This window comes from Neomonachus schauinslandi, chromosome 5 (assembly GCF_002201575.2).
Source record: "Neomonachus schauinslandi chromosome 5, ASM220157v2, whole genome shotgun sequence".
NCBI classification, from domain to species: Eukaryota; Metazoa; Chordata; class Mammalia; order Carnivora; family Phocidae; genus Neomonachus; species Neomonachus schauinslandi.
This window is the reverse complement of record NC_058407.1, coordinates 174780389-174807905: the sequence shown is the minus strand read 5'-3', so window position 1 is coordinate 174807905 and position 27517 is coordinate 174780389. Positions and strand designations below refer to the sequence as shown.

Below are 27517 nucleotides of genomic sequence, written 5' to 3'. Positions count from 1 at the left end.
CCAGTGTGACCCCACTCAACTTGACGACGTCTGTGAAGACTCTATTTCCTATAAGGTCACATCCACAGGTCCTGGGGGCTGGGACTGGAGCATGTCTTTTTAGGAGACACAACTGAATCCAAGACACTATGCAAACACTGATCAAAAGCAGGCTGGAAGTTAGCTCGATTCACATCACACACAACAGACCCTAGAACAGGACATGTTAGCGGGAAGAAAGAGGAATATTTAAAATGGTAAAGGGGGTCAGTTCATCAAAAAGGCAAATCAACCCTCATCGTGTGTCTGCTCCAGAACTCGACGGCCCATGAAGAGGGGGACAATACAAAGGGGAAATAGACAAATCCTTCACCAGAAGTGGAGATTTCGACATCTCTCTCTGAGCAATGGTAGAACCAGCACACAGAAAATCAGAAAGGTTTTCGAATATTCAAACAGCGCGTCACCCACTTGACCTGACACATAACACTCCATCCAGCAGCAGTGGTACCTTTTCCAAGTGTACGAGGAACCTTCACCAAGGTGGGCCACGCTATGGCCATAAAGTAAATCTCAAATTTTAAAAAGGACTGAAATCCTACAAAGTATGTTCTCTGGCCACCACATCATTACACAAGAAACTAATTTTGGAAACATACCTGGAAAATCCTCACATTTTTGGAAATCAATGACACATTTCCAAGTAAACCGTGGGTCCGAGAAGAAATCATCATGGAAATTAGAAACACCATTCTCAACAGAAAGCACCAAGTAATTGTGTGGGGTATAACTAAAGTAGTGTGTAGAGAGAGAATCACAGCCTTCAAAGGTATGTGAGATTCCGACCCTCATCCCTCCCGTTGTTATTTTATAAGGGTCACGAAAGTTCATTTCTTTGATTTTCCTGATCCTCTGCATTTATTAGCTAAAATTCTTCTTGATAGAACCAACTATTTTACCTTGAAGTATAAGGTAAAATATGAAAGGCAAGACTAATTACTTTTTGCTTGAGTCTTTGGTTTATTTTCAGAGTCATGACATGATGCTCAGCAATATTCACCTGAGATTATACACGATTTTTTATTCTTCAGAAGCTCACATGGTCCTGGGGAGGGGGGGGACTCTTGAAGCTGGCTCCTCAGTCCTTCCCAGCCCCCAACAATTTACTATAAAATGTGCAAACATATAGAAAAGTTGAAAGAACTTTTCAGGAAACAGTTACAAACCTACAGCACGACTCTGCGGTGATTACTTCGATCGGCATCTCCAATGCTACCACCTTCTCAGAGCCTGTTTTCAGTTGATGTGTCTCCTTCTAGGTCTTTCTCTGGGCACCGTACATATTTCCCTGTCGTGCTAGCTGGCTAGGGGCAGCCATAACAGAATACCACTGAGCAGGTCTCACAGTTCTGCAGCCTGGACATCCAAGGTCAAGGTGCGAGCAGGTCTGATTTCTCTGGAGGCCTCTCGGGACATGGGCAGAGGCTGAGGGTCCCACCGCCATTTCTCCTGTCTGACAACCCAGTGCTGATGTCAGCCGGGGGTTCCGTTCCTCCCGACCTGGGGCCCTGCCACATTCTGCTTGAGTATCCTCAGGACACGCGGTGGCTAGCTTCTTTCAGAGCCAGTGAGCTGAGAGAAGAGACCGCGTTCCAGGTGGAGACATACCACATAGCGTCACTCTGCCCCATCCCATTCCATAGAGTGATTAAGCGCACTTGCCCTGAAGGGGAGCAGGGTCTGGCTTGGAATTGATGAACCCATCACAGATGAACATGGATGCCCACTTCTGGGACCCTTCCATTCGTGAACATTGTCTCTCTTAACACTGAAATTCTAAGATGGCAAGAATCGTGCATTCCTTGCTCACCACCATACCCTCAATGGAGCACACCCCCAACTTGGGCCCCTCACACACTCAGAACTGCTACCGCGGTGCGTCTCAGACCTTTGGGGGTGGTGGGACAGCTGACGGTCTGCAGGCACTCTCTACAACACGAAGAGATGTCTTCTGAAAACACACAGAGGTTGTTTTGCATTGGGGGCACATTCACATCACCTGTGTTATGGGGGGGCGCTGGGCTGGCTCTGTATGAAGAACATGGAACTCTTGATCTCGGGGTTGTGAGTTCAAGACCCACGTTGGGCATGAAGATTTTGTACATAAATAAACAAATTTTAAATATATATATATATACACATATACATATATTAAGGGCGCCTGGGTGGCTCAGTTGGTTAAGCACTGCCTTCGGCTCAGGTCATGATCCTGGAGTGCCGGGATCGAGTCCCGCATCGGGCTCCCTGCTCGGCGGGGAGTCTGCTTCTCCCTCTGACCCTCCCCCCTCTCATGCTCTATCTCATTCTCTCTCTCAAATAAATAAATAAAATCTTTAAATATATATATATATATAGAGAGAGAGAGAGAAATTAGTAAAGACCATGACGAGGCCCCTCACGGGGAAGCAGTGACGAGCAGTCAGGGGCTCCGTGCTGCACATGCATGCCCCAAAAGCCTTCCCCAAGACACACATAGCTGCCCAACTGAGGTCAGCTGTTTCCAGGCTTTTCTGTGAATATCTGCTTCCTGTTGGTGGATCTGTCACCTTCAGCACTTTCTACAAGAGAAGGGCTGGCAGAACCCAGTGACGGATGAAAACTGCGATGCAACCAGAAATTAGGCCAACTCTGACCTCCAGGGGAAACCGGTCTGCCCGCACAGACGGGGAAACTGAGGCAGAGAGGCCACACAGCTGGAAGTAGGACAGCGAGGATTCAAACCCAGTGTCAGGCAAGCCGAGAACGTTCTGTTTGAAATAAGCCCCCGCGTTGTTTCAACTGAGGGAAAATACATCTGACGTTAAACGTAGCTCTCGCTGTTTTTCCGCGCGCAGCGGGGGGGCCCGGAGCACACCGGCGCGGCTGTGCGGTCGTCCCCACCGTGCGTCTCAGGACGTCCCGCGTCCCCGCCCTGAGCCTCGGTCCCCGGTACACACCGACCCCCAGCGGACTCCTTCCCACTGCAGCGGACCCGCTCCTGACGCGTCCCCACCGCACCTGTCAGCTCTGCGCCCGCCCCGCGGCGGCAGGCCCCGCCCCACGCGATTTCCCCCCACGTGACCCCCACCCCCGCGCGCTCGCGCGTCTGAGGGCGGAGGCCTCCGCGGGCCGAACCACGGTGCCCGTCGGAATGGGGGAAGGCGGAATTACCCCCGCCGCCGCCGTCGTGGGCTCGGGCGTAAGTGATCCAAGCAACTCGCCTTCATTTTGGTGTGGCGCCGGACGGGCGTCTCTCCAGCGGTGTGGGCCATCTCTGGGCCGCCGGGAGTTCCTTTTCTATTTTGGAATCGTCCATTCTTTTGCCCAGTCAGTAGACGAGTCTAAAAGCCCACACGGAGAGGGGGAACTTACCCCTGTAAGTGGAAGTATTTGTCTGGTGAAAGGGTGAGATCTCACAACCAAGCGCGCTCGATGAGCTCGTAGCTTTTTCTAGGGTGTAGTGTGGAGCTCTGTGCTCATGCAATTTCGGTTACTAAGCCGGCCGCTCGCCCCTCCCTCGGCGTCACCAGTGGTTTGCCCCACGGCGCAGCGCCCGCCGGGAGAAGGCAGAGGGTGGCTGCCATGTTGGGCGGAACCACCCGGCAGCACGGACGGGGGGAGCCGCGGCTCCCCGTGAGCCTGTGGACTGAGCCCTGCAAGTGTGGTGCGGGGCTTCGAGCGCGCGCTTGTCGTGGGCGCGCTGCCGTGGTCCCCGGTGCACACGCTTGCGCCCCCCGGGTCCCTCCGGACGCGCTGCGGGCATCAGGGCGTGGGCGCCCCCCCTCCCCGAGCCCCGTGGGGCGGCCCGCCGCACGCACATGGCCCGGCGGCAGGCGCCGCGCGGTGCGGCCTGGGAGAGTCGGAAGCGCGGCGAGGCCGGGCGAGGCGGCAGCGGCGGCCCCATGCAGGACGCGGAGAACGTGGCGGCGCCCGAGGCGGCCGAGCCCGGGCAGCAGCAGCAGCAGCAGCAGCCGGCCGCTGAGCCGCCGCCGGGGGAGGAGCCGCCGCGGCCCGCGGGGCCCGGCGCGCAGGAGGCGGCGGGCGGCGAGGACGCGGAGGCCGGGCCGGAGCCCGACGTGCTGGCCAAGCCGGCCGAGCCCGCGGCCGACGGAGAGGAGAGGGCGGCCTCGGCCCCCGGCCCGTCCCCGCCGCCGCCGGCCGAGGGAGCCCCCCGCCCCGGCCGCGGGTGAGGCCCCGGCGGAGCAGGCCGGGGACGCGGGGGCCGAGGCCCGGTCCGAGGGGGCGGGCGGGGAGGATGGCGGCGCCGACGAGCCCTCCTTCAGCGACCCCGAGGACTTCGTGGACGACGTGAGCGAGGAAGGTGAGGCGGCGCGGGGGTGGGTGGGCGGCAGGGCGTCCCCGCGCTGCACCTGTCGTCCGGCGCGGAGGGACGGCCTGCTGGGGGTGTCTGGCTCTCCTTTCCTGTTTCCTCTCTCCGAAATAAGGCGGGAGAGGGCGGGCAGCTTGGGGACAACTTGGGAGCCTCCCGTGTGCACTGGAACCAGGAACTTGGGGGGTGGTGATGGGCGGTAGCGCGCAAGCCGGAGCCTCGGCCGTGTGTGGCAATTAAGGTCGAGCAAAGCGGGACGCTCCACGTGCCGCGCTATCTCGGGTGACAGTTCCTTGTCTGCAGGCCCGGGTGCCCCGAGTGACGAGCCACACCTGTCAAAGGCCTGGGACCAACTTCGTGTGGACACTTTCTGGGGTTGATGCGTGCTGTCCCTTAGAACAGGTTGTGGCAGAGTTGGGTTCCTCTGCCCCTGCTGCATGGAAGCTCCTGCCTCCGGAGAGTCCCTTCGCAGGACTCCTGAGCCTACTGCCGCAGTCCTGTTTGGTTCTAAGTGCGTAGGTGGACCACTGTCCTCCTGTTGGCAGATGATCTTTTCAGAGTTTAGCGTCGCTCGCTGTAGCTTGCTTTGCTTTCCTTTTTACCTGGATTCAGTTTACAGGTGTTATGTGTGCTTTTGTCCTGAGAGCTTGTCTCCTAACGACTTCTGTAGGTGGCCAAGCTCATTTGTTTTTGTTCGTTTATGTTTTGTTTTTAGCCATTTGAACTCTCCGAGCTCTGAGGACATCAGTGGATTCCTCTACATTACAGTAAAATAGGAAAGATAAGCTATCCGTGAAGCAGCTCAGGCTACACCAGAAAATAAGATGTCACATAAAGATACGTTTTTTTTTTTTTGATCACACTGAGTCAAAAAAAAAAACTCAAGTAAAAAAAAAAAAAACGTAGAGAACGAACAGCATCGTGTGCTTTTAAATGTAATATTAAACCAATAAGAACAGGAAAGGCTGCACAGCTCGGGAACACTTGGGCGGCAGGTCCAGCTGTGGTCCCCTACCTGCGAGAAAACGTGTTCCTCGTGGTGGGGTAGGTGGCAGAGAATTTACAAGGAGGCAGTGTCACTGGGACCCCCACCACACTGTCCTGCCCTGACAGCATTCATTTTTACTGCTCCAATTTTTCTTATATTTTAAAATCTAAGTTTTGGGTTGAAAGTCCATTTTGAGCCCCTAAGTGTTTACTCTGCAGTTGTTTTTTTATTTTTTTATTTTTATTTTTTTTAAAGATTTTATTTATTTATTTGAGAGAGAGAGAATGAGAGAGAGCAAGCACATGAGAGGGGGGAGGGTCAGAGGGAGAAGCAGACTCCCTGCCGAGCAGGGAGCCCGATGCGGGACTCGATCCCGGGACTCCAGGATCATGACCTGAGCCGAAGGCAGTCGCTTAACCAACTGAGCCACCCAGGCGCCCTGCAGTTGAAAAAGCAATTGTTCGAGCACAAGATTACTAACTGGGCTGTGTGACAGGATGCTAATGTGGGCACAAGCCAGCCAGGCCAGGTGACTGCTGGGAGGGCCTTTGGGGGCCCTTGTGATCCTGCTACTTTTGCCAGAGTGCCCCAAAAGGCCCCTGGTCCTGGGGATCCAAAACTGAGCACATCACCAGTGTTTTTGAGGCCATCTGATTGTGGTCAGTAGGCCAAGTACGTTTTGTGTTTAATGAGAAGAACTGGCCTGTGGGGTCAGCGAGATGCAGAAGGTATGGGTGGTATGAAAGCACACGGGGTCTCATGAGTCCCCTGGAGGTACCCGCAGCTCCGGCGTGGTTGTCCGCCTCCTGATTCTGAGATGTTAGACTGTTGCCCAGTTGCCTTGTTCCCGCAGTCATCGGTCATCCATTTAAATTTTCAGCTGCCTTTGATGCTCAGCCAGACAAGCACATGACAAAGTTGGGTTTGTTTGTATTTGAGAGAGCGAGCAAGTGAGGAGAGGGAGAAGCAGACCGCCCTCCCTTCCACCTCCAACCCCTGCTGAGCAGGGAGCCCAACGGGAGACTCAGTCCCAGGACCCTGTCCCAGGACCCTGAGATCATGACCTGAGCTGAAGGCAGATGCTTAATCAACTGAGCCACCCAGGCGCCCCCATGACGAAGTTCTTAATTCAAGATGGTTTCTTTTGGGGCCTGTCGAATATTATTTATCTTTACATTTGATATTTAGTTTTGAGAATTGCTTTTTCCTGTTTCTCCTGGGGCCAGGTTGGGAGTCAATTCGGCAAGAGTAACCAGACGCGTGGGCTGGTGATGATGAAGGAAATGTCTCTTCAGTGTGCAGTTGTTGTGTTTGTTCACTTACTGTATATGGTCACATTCTTATAAACTATAGACACTTAAAGATTGTGGGAAGGAGTCCACTGTTTGTATAAAAGCTGAGCTTTTTATTGTAAACCTTGTAAATTCAGATCAGGCTAAACAGGCCCTTTAATTGTATGGTAAGTGTGCTTTAAAAACAACCCAAGGAGCTGACTGCAGCCTCACTGGTTGAAGGTGTCCCCCACTGCTGTGACTCTGGTTGGCCTCCTTCCTTTTTTCTCTTTGCTTGCTCTCAATTTTAGCCTCTTTGAAGTTTAAGAGGCAGTTATTTTTTTAAAATAATGTTTTAAATATCATTTATGAAAGCATTGAAATTAAAGAGTTTATAACAGGGCTTGCTTCTTGAAATTAAAGTACTTTTTCTTTTTGAAAGACCTTTTTAACTTTTTATTATGGAAAATTTCTAGTGCAAAAGTGGAGAAAATTCGTCTTGTGGGAATGAAATGCAGCAAGGGCTATTTTGGGACATGTATCCTGTTTAGCATGTTGAAATTCTTAAGAGTAGAATTCAAAGCTTGGAGTAATAATTAGGTTCCAGGACACATAGTACACAAGGAAAAGCCGCCGCCGTTCCTCAGCTGTTTCAGAGTGACCTCAGACTCTCCTTTGGGCTCTGTGTCCTGCTGCAGCTTCATCTGACCTGGCGCTTTAATCTGTTTTAGCTCCTCATGTAGCCAGTGCTTTGAACCTTCACAGCTTTCTAGACCAGCTAACTGGGTTGAGGGTTTGTGCAGAATTGATAATAAAAAGATCTCTGGTCCTCCACTTGACCGGTGAATGTCCATCTCTAGCGGCGGGTCAGGCAGTTTATCGGTGGTGGAGCTTCACGGTCCAAAGGCCTCGAGGCCAGCAGCGGGCTGCAGGTAGGACTGCGGTGGGCCAGCAGCCAGGTGGCATTGCAGCTCCTGGGCAGACTGCACCCTCGTCTGCTCCCACACCTGTGGTCCGTCCCCCACATGCTGCTTTTCCTGCTCCTCCCACCCCCGTCCTTCTCTTGCTCTCATCCAGCCAATCGTCTTGCGGAAATGAAGCAAATCTAAGATGTTAAGATTTGGGTTTTATGATCTTAATTTTTAAAGTAGGTGACGTGAACATAATTTTCAGTTTTGTTTTGTTTTTACATTTTCAGTTTTTGAGTGTAGTTATGAAAATAATGGTTAACACGTACTGTTTACTGTATCCCAAGCACACTCCTAAGCATTTGTGGATTTACGGTCGGACTGGCTGGTGCCTTCTAAGCACCCTGTGAGGCATTTCGTGGAATCAGGACACTTTCGGTAGTGAGGGGCATTGCTGTCAGGGGCTTGTGGATCCTCTAGTCTCCTCGCTTACGAGTCTGTTGTACATAGTGTTGGGTCCTGTTGGGTTCGAGTTGTTTGTTTTGTCTTAACCTGAATGGGGAGAAAGTGCCTGCTGGTGGGTTTGATTCAGGGTGGGTCAGAGAAGGCTCCCCACAGGTGGTTGCTGCCCTGCTTTCCTGGAGAAAGGCCCCGTCCTCTTTGTTGGCATTAGAGTCTTTAAAAAAATTTCATTTAAAATCTTGCATTATTTTCAGGAATGAATGGAAATATCGACAGACAAAGGGAGCATTGAGTTAAAGTCTTCCTAACTTTTAAAAGTTTAAATTTTGATTCAGTTCAGGGCCTTGATTTCTTTTGTTCACAGTGAAATCATTTATTCATTTTTTACTTCTTGGAAATTTGTTCAACGTGCTAAACTAACGTATCAATGTTTTGCTTGGCCCCAAAAAAGTCCTTTGTCCAATCTCCCACCCATATAGAACTGCTGGGGGACATTCTCAAGGACCGGCCCCAGGAGGCCGACGGGATCGACTCGGTGATCGTGGTCGACAACGTGCCTCAGGTGGGGCCCGACCGCCTGGAGAAGCTCAAAAACGTCATCCATAAGATCTTTTCCAAGTTTGGGAAAATCACAAATGACTTTTACCCGGAGGAGGATGGAAAGACTAAAGGGTGAGTAGTGGCGGTCAGGTGGCGCCAGGGTCCCTGGGGACGCACACGGTGCTCGCCTCACCTGGCGGTTCTGCTCTTTGTCGATCCCCCGCCCTCAGCTGAGGGCTCCAGACGGGCAGCAGGAGATCCCTGTGCTTCTTGAATTCAGGTGTTGTGGGCGGGCTGCTGAATTCTTAAGAAACCAGAACTTGGTATTTAAATCTTCTGTCGTCAGAGCCGTAATTGACACGAGAGACATCCTGGATGAAGGGACCAGCAGATTGGAAGGTGGCAAAATTTCAGGAAAATTTTACATATGGTATTTTACTGATTCTAAAATGAGCTTTTCATTCCCCCCCTCTGAAATGGGGATACTTCTTAGAGTGGAGGTGAAAGCTGTGTCACTGCTTAATTGGCAGCTTGTCCCCCTACTGTTCCCTAAAGTAGCACATCTGTTAAAAATGGTAGCGTGAGATAGCATCCTAGAATTTGCTTTTTAAATTCAGTGTGAGGTTTTGTGTGTTGTAAATGTGACTCTGGTTCCTTCATTTTCTGCTGTGCTGTTCTCTGGTATCACGCGGCTGTTCTAACAGTTGACCTTTGGCGTCTCACAGTTAGGAACAGTCTTGTACCCCTCCTCCCCGTTTAGGACAGGCGTGAGTCTTTACTTGCTACATACTTTGGAGTGGAATTGGCTTGCTTAAGATGCCCATCTGCAGTCCCATGAGACAGCATCAAATTGTGCTCGGGTGGTTGTAACTGTTTCCACTCGACCAGCAGACCACAAGTTCTCTTTGCTGCTCTGCAAGCTCGTCAGACTTTTCTCTGTTAGAATTCCATGTCATACTGGTCTAAGAGAGTATAGGCAGCTCGTCTTTTATAGGACAGGAATGAGAAGATGATAACATTTATGCTTTTTTAATTCAGATTTTGAAACTACCTATGATAGCTTTTAAGAAATCATTTTTAGGGGCGCCTGGGTGGCTCAGATGGTTAAGCATCTGCCTTCGGCTCGGGTCATGATCCCAGGGTCCTAGGATCGAGTCCCATGTCCGGCTCCTGGCTCAGCGGGGAGCCTGCTTCTCCCTCTGCCTCTCCCCCTGCTCGTGCTCTCTTTCTCTCTCTATCTCAGTGTCTCAAATGAATAAATTAAAAAAAAAATCTTCAAAAAAAAAAAATCATTTTAAAAAAACTGCCAAATGCCGGTTATGCTCCTTGCATTTTTCTTAGAAATCAGGTGGAAGGATAACCTCTTTTTGACCAGCAGTTGCTTGTGTTGTATGTTTTGTTATAATGAAACGTGCTCTAAAAGCCTTTATGATTTTGCTTTTTCTAAAAGATGTATTTGTGGGGGAGGGGCAGAGGGAGAAGGGAGAAAGAGTGCCAAGCAGACTCAATGCTGACTGCGTGGAGCCCAACACGGGGCTCGATCCCACGACCCTGAGGTCATGACCTGAGCCAAAACCAGGAGTCTGACGCTTAGCTGACTGCACCACCCAGGTGCCCCTATAATTTTGCTTTTAATACATAATATCATGGTCTCAGATTTTCTAATAGCTTTATTTGAAAATTGCCATGCTTGCATAGTCTTAAAGTGCATGATCTCATAAGTCTTGACATGTACGTATCCGTGAAACCATTACCACGGTCAGGGTAGTAAACATTTTGATTCGTTAACTCTTGTCTGATTTGTGACCGTGGCATTAGGGACCTCAGATCTCCTGTTAGGATTTCGCATGTGTTTAAGGAACCGCTCTGCCGATGACTTGACTCTGGGGGACGTGGCAGTAGATAGGGCACAGGCCTTTATGGTGCTTCCAAGTCACATGGACGGGTCTTGGTGTGTTGAGCACAGCCTGCCTGGTCTTAACAATCTGCCTTGCACTCTGTCTCAATTCAGGTATACGTTCCTAGAATACGCATCCCCTGGCCACGCCTTGGACGCCGTGAAGAATGCTGATGGTTACAAGCTGGACAAGCAGCACACGTTCAGGGTCAACCTCTTCACGGACTTCGACAAGTACGTTCCAGCTGTGTGGGAGCCTGGGCCTTCACCAGGCGGGAGAGGCTCCCCACTTCTGGGGGCTGTGTTGGTGGCCCTTCCGGGGAGCTCTGTTCTCTGGGCACGCTGCCGCCGTGGGACTGTTTCCCATCCCAGCCCCTGACACTCCTGGCCAGTAGCACCCCTCACCCACTCTTCCCTCCCCTGTCCCCACCCCACCCCCAAGGGGGACGGGGTGGTGCCACGCTGCCCCCCTCTAGTTGTGCTGCGTGTTGCTAATCAGTTCCTTCTTTTCTTCCAGGTATATGACCATCAGTGACGAGTGGGATATCCCAGAAAAACAACCTTTCAAAGACTTGGTAAGTGGGTGGAACCTGTATGAGGACTGGGAAGGCTGGGCAGCCCTGTGGCTTGCGGGGGTGAGCTCCTCAGGAGTCACCGCTGCCGGCCTGAGTCGGTCAGACCTCCAGGTGCCCGAGGCAGGAATATGGCTTCCTGGATGAAAGTTGATGAGACATACTCTATCCTTTGCCTTTGGTTCTTTTCCCAGGGAAATTTACGTTACTGGCTCGAAGAGGCAGAATGCAGAGATCAGTACAGTGTCATTTTTGAGAGTGGAGACCGTACTTCCATATTCTGGAACGACGTGAAGGATCCTGTCTCTATCGAAGAGAGAGCGGTGGGTATTTGCTGCCACGTGGGGACTTACTCTGTATTTCCGTGGCAGGGGAACTGGGTACCCGAGCAGGTGAAGTGTCATGTTCTTCCAGACTGCATCCCTGAGAACAATATCCTTCGCTCTTTCAGTTTTGAAACAAGCCACGAGACGTGAGGAGGCTTCTTGTGTTTTCCAGTTGAGTCAGAGGAGTCGATTCCTTCCAGAAGGAGGGGCTTTGTGCTGGTGTCCTGTAGTCCTGTTAACACTGGTCTTTTCCCACAGAGATGGACGGAGACGTATGTGCGCTGGTCTCCCAAGGGCACCTACCTGGCCACGTTCCATCAGCGAGGCATTGCTCTCTGGGGCGGAGAGAAATTCAAACAAATCCAGAGATTTAGCCATCAGGGGGTTCAGCTCATTGACTTCTCACCTTGTGAAAGGTAAGCAGTGAGGAAAGGCAGGTGGAGTCCGTTCTCACTTCGTGCTGGCCTCTGCACATGATTGTACAATTTTACAGTAATTTCAAACCTAATGGAAGTTTCGCAGGAGGCGTAGAAGGAGCTCGTGTGTACTTTTTTTTTTTTTTTTTAAAGATTTCATCTGTTTATTTGAGAGAGCATGATAGAGAGAGCACCAGCGGAAAGAGAGGCAGAGGGAGAGGGAGAAGCAGGCCTCCCGCTGGGCAGAGAGCCCAATGCAGGGCTCAATCCCAGGACCCCGGGATCATGACCTGAGCCGAAGGCAGACTCCCAACGACTGAGCCACCCAGGCGCCCCTCGTGTGCACTCTTTACCAATGTGTCCCGCTTAGCACTTTGTGGGGTTTGTTTTATCATTTGTCTGCACAGACACATGTGACTTTGTCCTGAGCCATTGGGAGTGAGTGGAAGCTTCGTGTCTCTGTCCCCCTGTGTGCATTTCTAGGGGCAGGGAAAGCTCTTCACCTGTCCGTGGTGCCGCCCCGACTGCAGGAGATCTAGCGCCCATCTGCTACTTTTCCTTAAGCACCATCCTGTTCCCACGTTTCACTCGGTCTCCTCAGTTCCGGGGCTAGTCCACACTTGTGTCTTGTCCTCTCATTTCATTGTGAATGGCATTTCCTCACCAGGAGGCAGCGGAGGTTTGGGGAGCAGCAGGTGCAGCACCAGGAACAGGAAGCACTACTCCCGGGGCCAGGCAGGGTCTTCCTGTCCGCTCACGGCTTCAGTGCCTGGCACGCCGTCCCGCACCACTCTTTGTGCCCCCTGCTCAGGGCTGACCCCGAGCTTTCCTTGTTGTGTCCCCTCCTCTGTCCAGAAGAGTTTGGCCTCCTGCCATGTGGTCTGACTTCATCGTGGGTCGTGACCGCCCCTTGTGTTCCCGGGCTCCTGAGATGCGGCTTTCCTGCACCTGCTCTGCTTTTGAGTTTTTTGGTATAAAGTTTTTCTAACACTGGGAAAACTAGAGAGAGGACTTTAGTAACATCTCTGTGCTAAATATCTAGCTTAAAGGTTTCTCATTTTGCCGTATTGGTTTAAAAACAGTTTGGGGCAGGGGCGCCTGAGTGGCTCAGTCCGTTAAGCATCTGCTTTCAGCTCAGGTCGTGATCTCGGGGTCCTAGGACTGATCCCCGCATCTGGCTCCCTGCTCAGTGGGGAGCCTGTTTTTCTCTCTCTGCCCCTCCCTCCTGCTCTGCTCTCTCTTGCTCGCTCTCAAATAAATACAGTCTTAAAAAAAACAAACCACTGTTTTGGGCATTTTGGACAAGTGCTAGGTTCCTCTAGGAAATAGGCATCGGTCCAAGGGAAGGTGTTCATTGTCTGTGGTCACGATTCTTCCCCCTGCTCAGCAGCCCTGACCAGTTCCCTCAGCATCTTCTAGTGTCCACGCTCACTCAGGTTCCCTCTGTCCCACAGTCTCCATTGTTGGTGGCTGGTTGTCCACAGCCGGGTCCAGCCCTAGCGCTCGTGTGTGTGGCCCACCTGTCACCCTGTGCGGCTGCCCTTGCTGGGTGGTGCTTTGGTGGGGGCTTAGGAGGAACACGGGGCCGGGGGTGTCGGATCCTTCCTCAGGGCATCACCTACCTGGTTCCTTCCACCCTTGTGTTTCTGTAAACCGCAAGTTCTGCATGATGGACGTTTCTTAGTTCTGATAAAGTTGTTTCTCTGGCGTGTATTCTTGGAGGACTCAAGAATTCACAAGCGCTTGGCATCTGCTCGGTACAGAACACTTGAGCTGCTCCTCGCAGTGTTAGACCCGGGTGTGCGTGGGGACTCCCGAGCTCTGCGGGCGGGTGGCGGGTGTGGGGAGGAGCCCCCGCGTGCCGGCAGAGGTGCTTCCACGTGCGCACTTGTCGTTTGTGTGTGTAGACCTTTTTCTGCTTCCGGACGGCACCTGGGCCCTCTTACTCATCGTGTCCTGGTGCTCTGCAAGGTGCCTGACACAGGAAGCCCTTGGTGAGGCAGCAGTGCGTGCTTCGTCCTGCAAATTAGTGTGAAAAGTCCTCTATTTTTCAGGGGCGCCTGGGTGGCTCAGTCGTTAAGCGTCTGCCTTCGGCTCAGGTCATGATCCTGGAGTCCCGGGATCGAGCCCCGCATCGGGCTCCCTGCTCAGAAGGGAGTCTGCTTCTCCCTCTGACCCTCTTCCCTCTTGTGCTCTCTCTCATTTTGTCTCCTTCTCAAATAAAAAAATAAAAAATTAAAAAAAAAAAACTAATGTAGACCTGAACTTACTAAAGAAAAAAAAAAAGAAAAGCCTGTTTTCCAGATAAGCACCGAATCAGGCTGTTTCTGTCATTCAGCATGGCGTGACATTGTTAATGCAGGTGTACAGGACAGTCTGTAGAGGGAACTTCGTGACTTGGGGGAGGTGACACCAGCCCTCATTGTTAATTAGCACACCAGGATGATAAAGGGTCTGGGAGGCCCTGGGGGCCCCTGGACAGGGCCTGGGCTCTGTTTCTGCCTCTTCTGCCTCGTGGTCTGAGAGGGCACCTGGCTTAGATGGCTGTGCCGTGCGTCAGGAAGGTGAGCGGGGGCCCTGGGTGTGGACAAGCCCGCGTCGGCAGAGGGAGAAGCCCCAGGCACAGAGGCTGGGCTAGATAGACGTGTGCTGGCTTTTGAAACGCACGTGGGTGTTCTGTTTCCCTTCTTGTCGTAACTAAATGTCGATGAAAATCAAGTAGGAGAATTGCACCCCACTCAGCCTAGAGCGCACACGTGCACGCTTCGGTTTGGAATCTGTTGGGGCTTTCAGTGTCCTGATTTTGTGGAGAAAACCTTTAAGCGGGGGGTCCCTCGAAGTGCCCTGGTGCCTCGGAGGTGGCCTGCTCTGGTGGGAGAGCGTTCTCGGGAGCCGGGGTTTGGAGGCCGTGCTGGCTGCTGGAGTCCCGACTGCTTACTCTGGCAGCCCCCCCGCCCCCCGGGCCTGGCGCCGTCTGGAGCGGAGGCTCGGTGGGTTCGGGTGCTCACCTCCTCCACACTCAGCGTGGTGCTCGGGGGAGAGAAGGTGGGGTGGTGGGCGGATTATCAGCAGTGTCCCCTCTGTGACAGATACCTGGTGACATTCAGCCCCCTCATGGACACCCAGGATGACCCTCAAGCCATCATCATCTGGGACATCCTGACCGGACAGAAGAAGAGGGGTTTTCACTGCGAAAGCTCAGCCCATTGGCCTATCTTTAAGTGAGTCAACCGCGGTAGCCCGCGGAGGGCTTGTTGGGGCCTTTTCTTCTCACGACAGAGGCTGGCACTTTTTTTCTTTCTCAGGTGGAGCCACGATGGTAAATTCTTTGCCAGAATGACACTCGACACTCTTAGCATCTATGAAACTCCTGTAAGTGACACGGTTTCCTGAGTGGTGGCCTTATGCGGCGGGAGCTGCTGGGGGAATCCCCGTGGGTGAGGGGAAGGGAAGAGCAGTGTTGTGTGTGCATAACGGGGGGAGCTCCATGCGCCTCTCCGCGGCTGCCCCTTTCCCATCACTGCCCCTGGGTTCCGGCCCGATTTGCTTTTGCTGCTGCCGGCGGTCCAGGACGGGAGCAAAGAGAAGGGACCTTGGAGATGGATGCTTTGCCGCTGCGGGTGACCTGTTTCCTTGCTGTGTGTCCCCTGCTAGGCTTACTTGCTGGGGTCATTCCAGAAATGGTGGTTTCCTTTTCGTGAAAATGTGGGTGTATTATGGAGACAGTGGTGTGATTTAACTCCATTGTCGCCTTTTTATTCTGCAGTCTATGGGCCTTTTGGACAAGAAGAGCTTGAAGATCTCCGGCATAAAGTAAGTGAGCGTTCTTCCCGGCGGGCGGTAGGAGCTGGGCCCCTCCTCTAGCGCTTGGCTCTTGCTCGGTGGGAGAGGACACTGGGTCCTTGCTCTGGCCACAAGCGCGGCCCAGCAGGCCCCGGCCTGCCACGACCGGCCTCTTGTTGTGACTCTGCTGGCCTCCCGGCCCACGTTCCCTTCTGCACGTAGACCCTTCGTGAGGCCACAGGTTCTGTTTGTGTTCTGTTCCTGCCTTGGAACTGACCGTCGGGCTGCTTTCTTTGGGGAAGACGGGGCGGAGGGCGAAGGAGGGCACTTAGTCGAGAGGCTTCTGTGAACTCCACTGACCGAGTGGGGGGCCTGGGGGGCTTTGGGGGGAATGGCCCAGGGCAGGCACGCTTGGCTTACGTGCCGTCTCGAGGGTGGCCTGTCTCTGCAGAGAGGTGCCAGCCGTGCAGGGATGCGAATGGTTCTGACTCCTTTTGTGGTGAGTTCTCGGGCACGGGGGGTGCTCACGATACGAGCTACACCGGGAATTGGGTTTCCGTCACCGTCACAGGAAAGGTAGTCTTTGTGGTTCATGAGGGCGCCAGGCCTCGAGGTCACTGCAGGGTGGAGGCCGTTGTCCTCCCGCCATGGGATCCTCCGAGCTGTGCTGTTCCCTTAGCGCCAGAGAGCGCATCCGGCGTCATCTGGGTCCAGCAGCCCAGGGTGTGGCCGTGTGGAGCCCCGCCGCCCCTCGCTGGCAGAGCGAGCACGCTGACGCCCCGGGTGGCGGGGGCCAGATGGGCAGCCGCCAGCTGTCAGGGAGGCCTGGGCTGGTTTCCAGCCGGCGAGCCTGATCTCCGCTGCGCCCCCTTCCCCACAGCGTCCTAGCCAGTGGTCGGCTGACACTGTGTTCTCTTCGTTCTGCAGGGACTTCTCGTGGTCTCCCGGGGGTAACATCATAGCCTTTTGGGTGCCTGAGGACAAAGATATCCCGGCCAGGGTGACCCTGATGCAGCTTCCCACCAGACAAGAGATCAGGGTTAGGAATCTGTTCAACGTGGTGGACTGCAAGCTGCACTGGCAGAAAAATGGGGATTACTTGTGTGTTAAAGTGGATAGGACCCCCAAAGGGACCCAGGTGAGTGGGTACCCCTCCTTCCAGCTCCACGCCCGCCTCCTGCTTGACGGGTGTTGACGGATTACTTGTTTGAATTTGGGGGTCATGTTCAGACCCACGGGTTACTGAAAGCGGTTAGCTGGCTGTCCTGGCTGGAGCCCTTGTAACCTTCCGGCTGAGGAGCAGGGTGACCCGTTCACAAGGTCGCGAGGACGGGTCCAGGCACCTGCCTGTCTTCCTATAGAGGGTGAAAACAAAAGCGTTTTTCTCTTAACTCCCTGTTTAAGCACAAAGAGGAGCCAGCACCCAGATTGTTTTTGTTTGCATCATTTCATACCTTATGAATTTGTCTGATCTGTTGCTTTTCGTGGAAGTATTCCTTCTCCTTGAACAAAAGACACCGTTGACACGGACTCCCCATGCTGTAGCCTGCGCCCTTGCAGAGTGCACGGTCCAGTGGCTTTTCGGGACATTCACAGACTTGTGCGGTCCTCGCCACGATCTTAACTCGAGAGTGTTTTCATCACCCAAAAACAGAAAGCCAGCACCCCAGCGCCCCACTCCCCTGGGCTCCCGACTACTCCACCTTCTCTCTGTGTGGCTTCGTCTGTCCGGGACACTTGGTGGGAATGGAGGGATTCAGCGCGTGGCCTGTGGTGGCTGGCTTCCCTCACTGAGTGCATTTTCAGGGCTCACCCGAGCTGTGGCAGGTGTCTGCACCTGTCCCGGGTCAGGGCTGAGCTGTGCCAGCTCGCGTGCTCCCGCCTGTGGGTGGACCCGTGTGTCGTTTCCACCCTCGGGCTGTCCGGGACTTGTGCGGCCTCCTGGTTTCCGTTTAACACCCGTGTCTGGAAGATCCCTGCGGAGTGCTCCCCTCCCCGTGCCTGGGCCTCGAGAGTGCTACGGAGTTTGGCGGACCAGCTGCGGCTTGTGGCCCTGAGCCTCCGTGCAGGAGTGTGGCGGGAGGGCCGGAGGGGCCCCGCTGTCCTGCAGAGACCGTACCCGGGGACGCCTCTGACGGCGCAGGATGCTGACTTGACCCTGCCGGGCTGAGTTCCATCACTTAGATACTCGCACGTCTTTACCAGCTGCGTGCACATCCTCTTCCATCCTGTTATGTTGTTCTTGAGGTACGATTTTCTCATGCTTTCAGCTTCTACCATTTCACTCCTTTCTTTTCTCTCCCAAATAGGGCGTGGTCACAAATTTTGAAATTTTCCGAATGAGGGAAAAACAGGTACCTGTCGACGTGGTGGAAATGAAAGGCAAGTTCCTTGTGGTCCTTTGTGGTTGGCGGTCCCTGTGCGCGGCCTGGAGCCCTGCGTCCCCGCCAGCGCAGGTGGCCACGGCCCTGACCACGCGCGCTGTCTGCCTCCCGGGCCTGAACACGCGCGCCTCAGTTCAGGCTGCTGGGCGGCTCGCCTGCTCCCTCCTCACACCCCGGCCCGGCCTGCCCGGCGTAGGAGCGAGGGTCCCGTGGTTTCCTGATGAGAGACACGTGGGGAATGGGTTTCCTGACGCTTGCAGCGACCGGCAGCACAAGGGATTTTCATGTGACAAACGAGTTCTCGGGTGACGAGAGCTTTATTCTGGGCCTAAAACCGTGCAGGTGCTCTGCTGCTGCCTCTAGGTGGGAAGTGGGGCCTGCGTTGTTGGTTGGGTTTTGTGTTGTTTGTGTTCTGGTTTGCAAGGGAGAGGAGGACAAAGGGGAGGTGGAGGACAGAGCGAGAGAGGGTCCAGCCTGGCCGCCCTGCATTGTTGGCCCCTAGGGGCCGTGGAATCCTATACTGGGGATGGCGGTGGGCGCCAGCAAGCGGACGCACTTCTGCAGCGTTCCCGCGGGGCCAGGATGGTCTCACCCAAGTCCGCACACCCTCGTTCCTAGGCCCGCTGTGTGGTCTTTTCAATGAACTTCAGAATTTGGGGCATTTTCTCTGGTTGAGTAGTGAAGGCTGTGCAGGAAGGTTGTTTGATCAGGAACATGATTTCATTAAGCCATCAAAGGGTGGTTTATTCTTTTTCTTGATTGCAGAAACCATCATAGCCTTTGCCTGGGAGCCAAACGGGAGTAAGTTTGCTGTGCTGCATGGGGAGGCTCCTCGGATATCCGTTTCCTTCTACCATGTGAAGAACAACGGGAAGATTGAACTTATCAGTAAGTAGCCTTATAAGCCGTTGATGGGCACACGGGAGGGAGAACAGACAGACGGGCCCTCTGGAGGGTCGCTCCACACGCATGTTCCCCTGGCTAGGAGCCGTTGCTCAGGCCATCCGGCAGCTGTGAGGGCCCCCGTGGCTCCAGCTTCGCTCGTGGTGGCTGCGTAGGCTGTGGGCCCTTCAAGAGAGGGGTTCTGAGTGGACGCGCTCTCCCTCTTGCGGCCACAGCTATCGTCTCTGGGCTGGGGACTCCCCATCCCCGCTGTGTTCTGCTGAGCCTGCAAGGGGCCCTCCTCGTTCCCTGGCCTCCCTTGGTGACCTGATCCCCCACCCACAGTGGGCTCCTCCAGGGCATCCTGGGTTCTTAGCACAGAGCCCAACGTGCAGTAGGTCCTCGTTGTGCAGTGTGGGGACTGCAGTGATGGACATGGGCCGTGTGTCCCCGTACCCAGAGGCTTGGGTGCTGAGCTTGTCGTGAGGGAATCCCAGGAGCTCAGCAGTGTTTGCGGGAGACCGGCTGGCTGGCCATCACGAAACCCAACTGTGCTGTGAATTCCCTGTGACAGAGGAAATGGTTTGCACCATCTCTGGTCAGAAAGCAGGTTTGTAAATAGCCAGTGTAGGAGTGCATTCCACTTCTGAAGGCTCTGGGTCGCCCACTTGGAAGGATGACCACATGGGTCCTGCTAACACGTGCGGCTCCATTCCCAGCACCTTCATCTTGGTCTGAGAATCTTGCCCAGCAGGCCACGCCACCTTTCCCCATCTCCCTATCCCCCCTGGCCTCCATCTGTGGATCCACTGCAGGCCCAGGTCAGGCTGGGGTTCACTTTGTGTCCTTGACTGGAGACCCAAGCTTGCCGCCTGAGTGGTAACTGTCCGCTCTCTGGGGACCCTGTGGGGACCTCGTCAGATGGAGGCAGTCCTTGTGTTGGGAGACATGGTGGCTTTTTTCCCACGGTGGGAGACACGTTTTTATGACTGCAGAGCTTGAAAAAGGTGTTTGAGTCACTGGAAGAATGCATCTTGGGCTTTTTTGGGTCATGTGTCTCTGCACTTGGTGGGTGTGTTTACGGTGACTTCTCTGTCCGGTTTCCCAGGAAGTTAAATTGTTTTAAACATGAGACGTTATTACAAACGGTAACGTAGCTTCAGAATGTGTTGTCTCTTTTTTCTTGAAGCGTAGATCATGACTTAAAGCGTACTCAGCCCAGGGGTTTTCCAAAATTGTCCTCTCGGGCAGCAGGCTGGTGTGGGGTGTGTGTGAGAAAGTTCACACGCAGGGCAGCGTGAGCCTGTCGCCCGTCCTGGCTGCACCCTGCCTTCAGCGCCTTGACAAAGACTTAACAGACGTTCTCTTTGTTTCCAGAAATGTTTGATAAGCAGCAGGCAAATACCATCTTCTGGAGCCCCCAGGGACAGTTCGTCGTGTTGGCTGGCTTGAGGAGGTGGGTTTCTGCTGCCTGATGCCACCTGCTCGTGGTGAGCCGCGCTCTGCGGGCCGCTGTGGGGGCCCTGATGGGCCCTGCGGGTCACAGCGGTTCCTTGACACCGTGATGGAGCGTGCTTGCGTGAAAGGACTGTTCCTGCTTTTTTGGTGGATGGAAATTTATCGTGTTTCCGTCTTGCCCAGACTTGGGCTGAAGCCAGGTCGATGAAAGTCCCCCGCGAGTGTTTTCAGTCTGGAGGAGGTGTGAGTGTTGGGATTTCCTCGTGGTTGAGCAAGACCGCTTCCTGGCAGGGCAGCAAGCCTGGTGTGAAACCCGTGTCCTCTTGTGGGAAGGCTGTGAGCAGACGGCTGCGAGCCGGCCTCTGCAGTGAGACCACGAGTGTGGCAGTGTTCACCCTCCCGTGGTCCCTGCTCACCCACTGTCCTAGCCGTGCATGGGAGCCTGAGGAGCCCGCGCCTGCCCGTGGGTTAGCAGAACGCACTTAGAGTCGCTCGCTTTCCTGACTTCGTTGGAGGTGCTTACTGCGTTTCCAGAGGGTTGGCCTCCGATAATCCGGTGCATACACTCCCCACGGCTCCACTCCCAGCGCCCTCAGGAGGTAGAGGGCTCTGGATCACTTCCTCCTCAACGGCAAGGCTCCCGAGTCTGCTCTGGAGCCTCCAAGAAGTGGGACACCAGGAGGGTGTGCACACTGACCCTGCTCTGTCTCCCCAGTATGAACGGCGCCTTGGCTTTTGTTGACACGTCGGACTGTACGGTCATGAACATTGCAGAGCACTACATGGCTTCCGACGTGGAGTGGGACCCCACGGGGCGCTACGTTGTCACGTCTGTGTCCTGGTGGAGCCATAAGGTACGGGGCCCCTGTGTGGCTGGGTGCAGTGTGGGACCCGGCTGTGCCGGGCCTGGCGTCCCCTCCTGCCTTCCCGGGTCTCCGTGCAGTGGGCACCGTTAGTCACTCTTATGCTGTCCTGCCCGGCCGCCCCACAGAGCTCCTCAGCAGTGCCCCTGAGCCAGCCAGCTTTTCCACGAGTCGGTTGGCGTTCCTTGATTTCCCTTTCCTGAGTCGGACCACGTCTTAGGCTGGCTTCAGCCCGAGTTCAGGCCCCCTCCGTCTGGCGCAGGAGCCGGGGAGCTTCTGACGGTGTAGTGTCCCCCCCACAGTTGAGAATTCACTGACACTGGTCTCTGTGGCTCGGGGCGGGGGGAGGACGCGCCGCGCTGTGCACGCGCTTTCCCAGTAGGGTTAGCGCACCCTCAGGAAGTTCGTGGTTTGGACCGCCCTTTTCTGGTGGAGGCCCCTATGTGTGTGACAGCCGTGCGTGGCCCGTGGGCGCCTCCCCTGCCCGGAACGTGTTTCCGCGTGTGCGGCGCCGCTCACCCGCCCTGCTCTGTGTTTTCCCGGTGCTCGAGGGGCACGACGTCCCCGCGGGCTGTTAGCACCGTTTCCTCCTTTTGCCGCGACAGCTCAGTGTCGTGTGGGCGGGGCCTTCTCTCTGGCGCTGCCTGGCGCGTGGTCCTCGTTCAGTTGGGGTGGCTGGTGAGTGAGTGGCCCGCGGAGCCATCAGAGAGAGGGCTGCTCACCCGAGGGTCTGGGCCATCCCGAAAGGACGTGAACGTGTGTGTGTGCGCACATGTGTTCAGGCTCAGACGTCCGTAAGCTGAAGAACTGAAGCAGCGCCACGCTCCGTGAGCGGGAGAGGCTGTGGCCAAAGCCGGTTCCATGTGGCGTGTGCGTGCTGGCGTGTCTGCAGCGAGGTCCCTCGTGCAGTGCTCCCGGGCTGCTGGTGAGCTCAGCCGAGTCTTTCTGCCACGTGTGGTCAGGCTTTCTCGCGGGTGGAGGTGCTGAGACTCGAACGAGCTCGTGCGCGTGTGCAGAGCGTAAGCCGTCGAGTCAGGGCGGTTCTGTGTGACGAAGCACGAGCGTGCAGGAGCTCAGACTCCGTCCCCGGGCGCGGTGTCCTGAGAATAGTCTGGATCAGGTTGAGCGTGTGCGCGGGTTCGAGCGCCAGGTGGCGCCAGAGTCCTCCAGACCCTGGGCCACTGCGAAGCGCCACAGGCTGCTGAAGTGCCGGCCGCAGCGAGGGCGCCGGTGCCGCCTCCATCGTCGGGAAAGGCGCCAGCTGAGCACGGCAGCGCATCTCTGGGCGCAGGCCGCTGTGTCCTGGCGGGCGCCCTGTTGCAGGTCGGCAGGGTGCCCATGCGTGGGGGCCCGTCCCGGCTGGGGCACAGCTGCGCCCTGCGCGGGACGTCACCTCCTGTCGGCCTCAGGGACCGCGTTTTCCCGCCGCATGAGCCGCGCTCCCCCGCAGTCTCCCAGATGCCAACCGCTGCCACGTGCGGGCTCTCGGAGCGCGGGGTGACACGCTCGGTCTGCTGGGCTCTGGGCCGGTACAGGTCCCAGGAGCCTGCGTCCTGCCGGGACTTGTGGCAGTGAGCAGCGCTCGGGCCTCTGTCTCTTGCAGGTGGACAACGCCTACTGGCTGTGGACTTTCCAAGGACGCCTCCTGCAGAAGAACAACAAGGACCGCTTTTGCCAGCTGCTGTGGAGACCTCGGCCCCCCACGCTCCTGAGCCAGGATCAGATAAAGGTCTGGGGCTCCCGGGGCCCGGGCAGCGTGGACGCCCTGGGGGCCCTGACAGGAGAGATTTCCCTTTTCTGTCACCATTCGGGGGCTCTCGCCTGAGGAACGGAAACAGGACGTTTGGGGCGCCCTTTGATTAGATGGGAGAGCACCAGGGACCCCACGGGAAGGAATAGTCTCAGCATCGTAAATGTGGGTTTGCAGGTCATGCCCGGCTGTGTCTGTGCCCTTCTCGGACACTTGCACGGAGCGGAGGGGATATGAACCGGGCCGGTGCCGCTGGGAGAGGGTGTCCGTGGGCTGTGCACGGTAGCGGGACGTGGCCCCCGTGAAACCTGCAGGCCGGCGCCCGGTGCATGTGTGTGCAGCCACATGCTCGTGACCCTGAGGAGGCCGCTGCGCGTTGATAGCTTTGAAGATGCTTTGAACGTTTAAATCCTGAGTGGCTTTGTCTTTGTTTTCAGCAAATTAAAAAAGATCTGAAGAAATATTCTAAGATCTTTGAACAGAAGGATCGTCTGAGTCAATCCAAAGCCTCAAAGGTTAGCCTGCTCCCGGGACTGAGGGGGGGCTGGCGGCATCTGCCGCAGACGCTTGCTGTGCCTCCGCCGTGCGCACAGACTGCTGGGCCCTGGCACATGTCTCCGGGTGGCCGGCCATCCAGATGCAGGGGGGTCGGTCCGAGTGAAGGGAAGGAGGAGAGCACGTCTCTCCATTGCAGTCCCGAGACCCTCTCTGAATAGAGGGGTCCTCGCGGCACCCACTGCGGCAGGCGTTCCTGCCGGCCACGGTCCCGTCAGCCCCATGACTCCCCCTGACTCCACGCACAGGAACTGGTGGAAAGAAGACGCACCATGATGGAAGATTTCCGAAAATACCGGAAAATGGCCCAAGAACTCTACATGGAGCAGAAGAGTGAACGTCTGGAGCTGCGAGGAGGTAACTATTAGCTGAAGACGCGTGTTTCAGAGCATGCGTCTGCGGAGACGTTTCACTACCCGATCGTGTGAGTTTTCTAGTCAAGCGTCCGGTGTCATAAAGATTCTTAGATTGTCGAGGAACCGGGAGTTTCCCACGGTCGTGTGCAGGGAACCTTGCTGTGTTCGTGCCGGGCTCCTGGCCGAGGCGGCTGCGCGTGTGTGGGTGTGTCACGTCACCCTTCTCCCCCGCTCACAGGCGTGGACACGGACGAGCTGGACAGCAACGTGGAGGATTGGGAGGAGGAGACCATCGAGTTCTTCGTCACTGAGGAGATCATTCCCTTGGGAAATCAGGAGTGACCCGAGCACCGTGGTAAGACCTCTTCGGATGGGGACGAGCAGAACCCTGACATGTTGTGTTGTTCCTCGAGTGAGGAAGTCCCCAGGTTCACGTGCTCGGGCTCAGTGGGACCCTTGTGCGGGAGCTGCAGAGGCCCCGATGCACATCCTGGCTGTCAGAGCTGGGGCTCTTCCTCTGGGAATGGCAGGGCCTTGAGCCCCAGACTTAGGGCAGGGCGTCTCGGGAGCCGGGTCTGGTTGTGGATAAGACACAGGGCTGGGGAGGAGGAAGGAGGCTGGCTGCGGACCGTCTCCGGGTGTCTGGCTGGGAGAAAGCCTCAGTGTGCCCGGCGGAGCCAGGAGCCGTCAGAACCCGGTCAGTCAGGCGAGGTAGGGCACTTTCTGCGGGGGGGGCGGGGGGGGGGCGGCGTGCGAGGCCCCAGAGTCTCATGCCTGGGGCGGCTGGCGGGACGGCTCGGCAGCTGCTCGGCGAAGCTCTCCGCGCTGGAGGCTGCTCCCCCGGGGCGGGGCGTCTGTTCCTGCTCCTCTCGGGCATCACGTTGAAGCGGACCCTGGGGGTCCCCTTCTGAGATGGTGTGGTCGGTGGCCCCTTGTCTGGGCATGCTGTCGGGGCTTGCTGTGGCTGACGCGCCCCTTGTTGTCAAGGCGCGGCGCAGAGAGTGAACGCCTGCTCCCTCGTTGCAGCGTCCCTGCGTTGCGTGCTGGACCCCGGTCGTCCTGCTGCAGGAAGCCTGCACGAGGCCTGAACTGTCCCCTGTGCTTTCTCTGGCTCCAGACTCTGCACCCGGACTCCCCCATCTCCACACGTTACTGTGCCTTTCACCCCTGGTCTCCACCGCAGGGGAGGATCCAAGGCACCGCTTGCAGTTTTTTCTCGTTCGGGGTTTTTAAAATCACGCCACCGGTGTTGGTTCCTCACAGTCGTGCGCTGCTGCGGCGGCCCCTCCCGCCCTGAGCGCACAGCCGAGCGGTCCCCCTCGAGGACTCGTCCTGCCCTGTGCGCGCGGCCCGCCCTGGCCATGTCCCGGGCACCGCAGGGAAGCAGCGCCCCGCGGTGTCCTGGCGCCGTTCGGGTTGTGCCGCCTTCTCTCAATGGGCTGAGCGTGGAAATAAAAGCAAACCTGTACGAAAACACTGTCTTTCTCCTGTCTTTACACGTACGTAGCAGCCTCGAGGCTGGTGCCCGTGCCCCGGCCGTGGCGGCGCTCTGGGCTCGGCCCGCCCGCAGCTGCTGGCCCCCGAGGCCCACGCGGCCAGGAGGCAGGCCTCCAACCTCGTCGAGCGGTTGTGCGTTCCAGCCGAGCTCTGTAAAGTGAAGTAGCAGCCCCGTCCAGCTTTTTTGCGTCCTGTGCTCATTTCGCCTGCTGGGAGAAGCCCCTCTGCGCTTTGCTCGGAGCCCTGCACACTTGACCTCGTCCACGAGAGTTGCCACTTGAGCCACTGTTGTGTGGGCCTCCGAATACCTTTGCTCCTGAAACCTGGGCGAACGAGTCCGTGTGACCTCAGCCGGTTACTTGCGTCTGCTACGCGTCGATGCATCGGTGCCTTGTCCGCGGCCGCGCTTCTGTCTGTCGTCCGGGAGCCCGACGCGTGGCGTGCGAAGCAGCGGAGCCCAGGACGGGCACGCCGCAGACGCATGGGCCTGAAATGTTCTGGGATTGGAGGATAAGCGGTCGTCTGCGGGGCCTGGGCTGTCCACGACCCGCGGGGGCCGTGCCGGAGGGGCGGTCGGGCGGCCTGCCGCAGCCCCAAGTCCGGCTGCGAGGCACGCTTGGCGCTCCATCCCCGGTTCCAGTCGCCATGCTTAGCTCCCCGTCGACACACGGGGCCCGGGGTCTCGCTCGCGCTCACGTCCTTTAAACCTTAGCGTGCCAGGTCCTGGGTTTTACATTTGATGGCGGTGAGAAGGAAGAGGCCCAGGCTTTGGTCATTTTCACAGATTTTTAACAGAGCTTTCAAAAAATTTACTTTTGACTGTTTTAAACTTGCTAGTTGTAATTGTTTTACGTAATTTGTTAATAAAAGAATTTCTTTAAAGATGTGTGCTTGTTTTGTTCTGTTCTGCTCGAGAAATGGGTTTCCCAGGCCAGGCCCAGGCAGAATGGCCTGACCCATCCGGCCGGGGCTGGGGCGGCCCCCGCGCTCTGGCTTCTGCTGGGGCCTCAGGGTGGACGCAGCCCCCACCCCCCGTGTGGACCTGCCATCCTGGTCCCGTCTCCAGAGAAGACTTGCCCTCGTGTGGGCTCTTTGGCAGCTTGCTGTGGGTCGCAGGCTGGAGGCTTCGTGGAAGGGGGTCGTGGGCGTCATGGGTGGCGCTCTCCTCTGCTGCCCGTTGCCTCGTGGTGTCCTTGCGCTTAGCACCGACCTGACGCCTGGAAGAGAACGGGCAGGCGGGGACAGCCATGCTGACCTGGAGGGAGTCACTTGAGCTCGGCCCGCCGCCGCACGCAGCTGCGATCTCCCAGTCGGGTTTCTCAGACGTGAACTTACGGGATCTGGCCTCTGTGGGACTTTATCAAATGTAGGATCAGCTTGTGCACACCAGTTCTCATCATGAGCGTGCCCTGCTTCACAGCCTGGCAGCAGCTTCCCCGGAAGCTGCTGGGGAAAGCGGGGTGCAGCATGGCCCGCCCACACAGAGGCCTGGTGGTGAAGGCCAGTCGGGCCCGGGGTGTGGTGCAGACTGGCAGCCGGCCTGGGAGAGGCAGCTAAAAACCACGTCCTGAGCAGAAACTGGACGGTCACTTCAAGTTGTTCTAGAAATGCATCCATGGGGAAAAGCATTTATAGCCAAGATGAATTTCGTTAGGTGTTCGTTGGTGGGATTGGCCCCCCTTTGGTGGAAAGGCTCCAAGGCCAAGCCTCGTGGCCCTCAGGCTCACCTGGAGCCTGGGGGTTGCCCTGACAACGGGTGAGAGCACAGACGTAAAGGCTGTGCCATGGTCTGGAGCCCGACCCCGCGTGCCCAGTGTGCAGCTGGCTTATGACCACCGGGGCCTGGGCCACCCAGCTGCTTGGGGCCTCCCGAGCCACGTGTGGGGTCCCACATGTGCGGTCCCATGTGTGCAGTTAAGGACTGGCTGGGCCCTGGGGCCTGCTGATGTCACCAAGGCAGGGCAGGTGGGGGAGGCGGCACGGGCCGGTCGCCTTGCCTGCCAGGAGAGCAGGGAGCACGTCGTGCCCGCCGTTCCCACTGCCGGCCCCGCTGCTGGCCCTTCCCCGGCCCCGGGCAGCCCGGCCACGAGAGAGGTAGAACCCAAGGACCAGCAGCTCATGGTGAGCATCCTCCCCCGTGTTCCCGGATGGCCCTACGGCTGCGTGTCCCTGAGGCCGCCTCGTCCTGACCTACTGCCCGGTGCCCATCACTTGGCACAGGTCAGGTCTCGGGGTACTGGTCCCCGTCAAGGGCCCTACCT

The 27517-nt window shown here is 56.4% G+C and overlaps 1 protein-coding gene across 1 annotated transcript; it reads left to right on the top strand.

Annotated features, from left to right (window-relative positions):
* Positions 1-3882: 3882 nt before the first annotated feature.
* Positions 3883-26048, top strand: EIF3B (eukaryotic translation initiation factor 3 subunit B). Its single transcript, XM_021680082.2, is given in 20 exon segments — positions 3883-4190; positions 4192-4339; positions 8457-8649; positions 10529-10648; positions 10932-10989; positions 11181-11309; positions 11571-11728; positions 14818-14949; positions 15034-15100; positions 15495-15541; positions 16439-16649; positions 17821-17893; positions 18661-18783; positions 20155-20233; positions 20951-21089; positions 22702-22827; positions 23286-23363; positions 23652-23760; positions 23998-24114; positions 24786-26048. Coding segments are annotated over 19 exon segments (2364 nt in total). The 5' UTR covers positions 3883-3920; the 3' UTR covers positions 24102-24114; positions 24786-26048.
* Positions 26049-27517: the final 1469 nt, after the last annotated feature.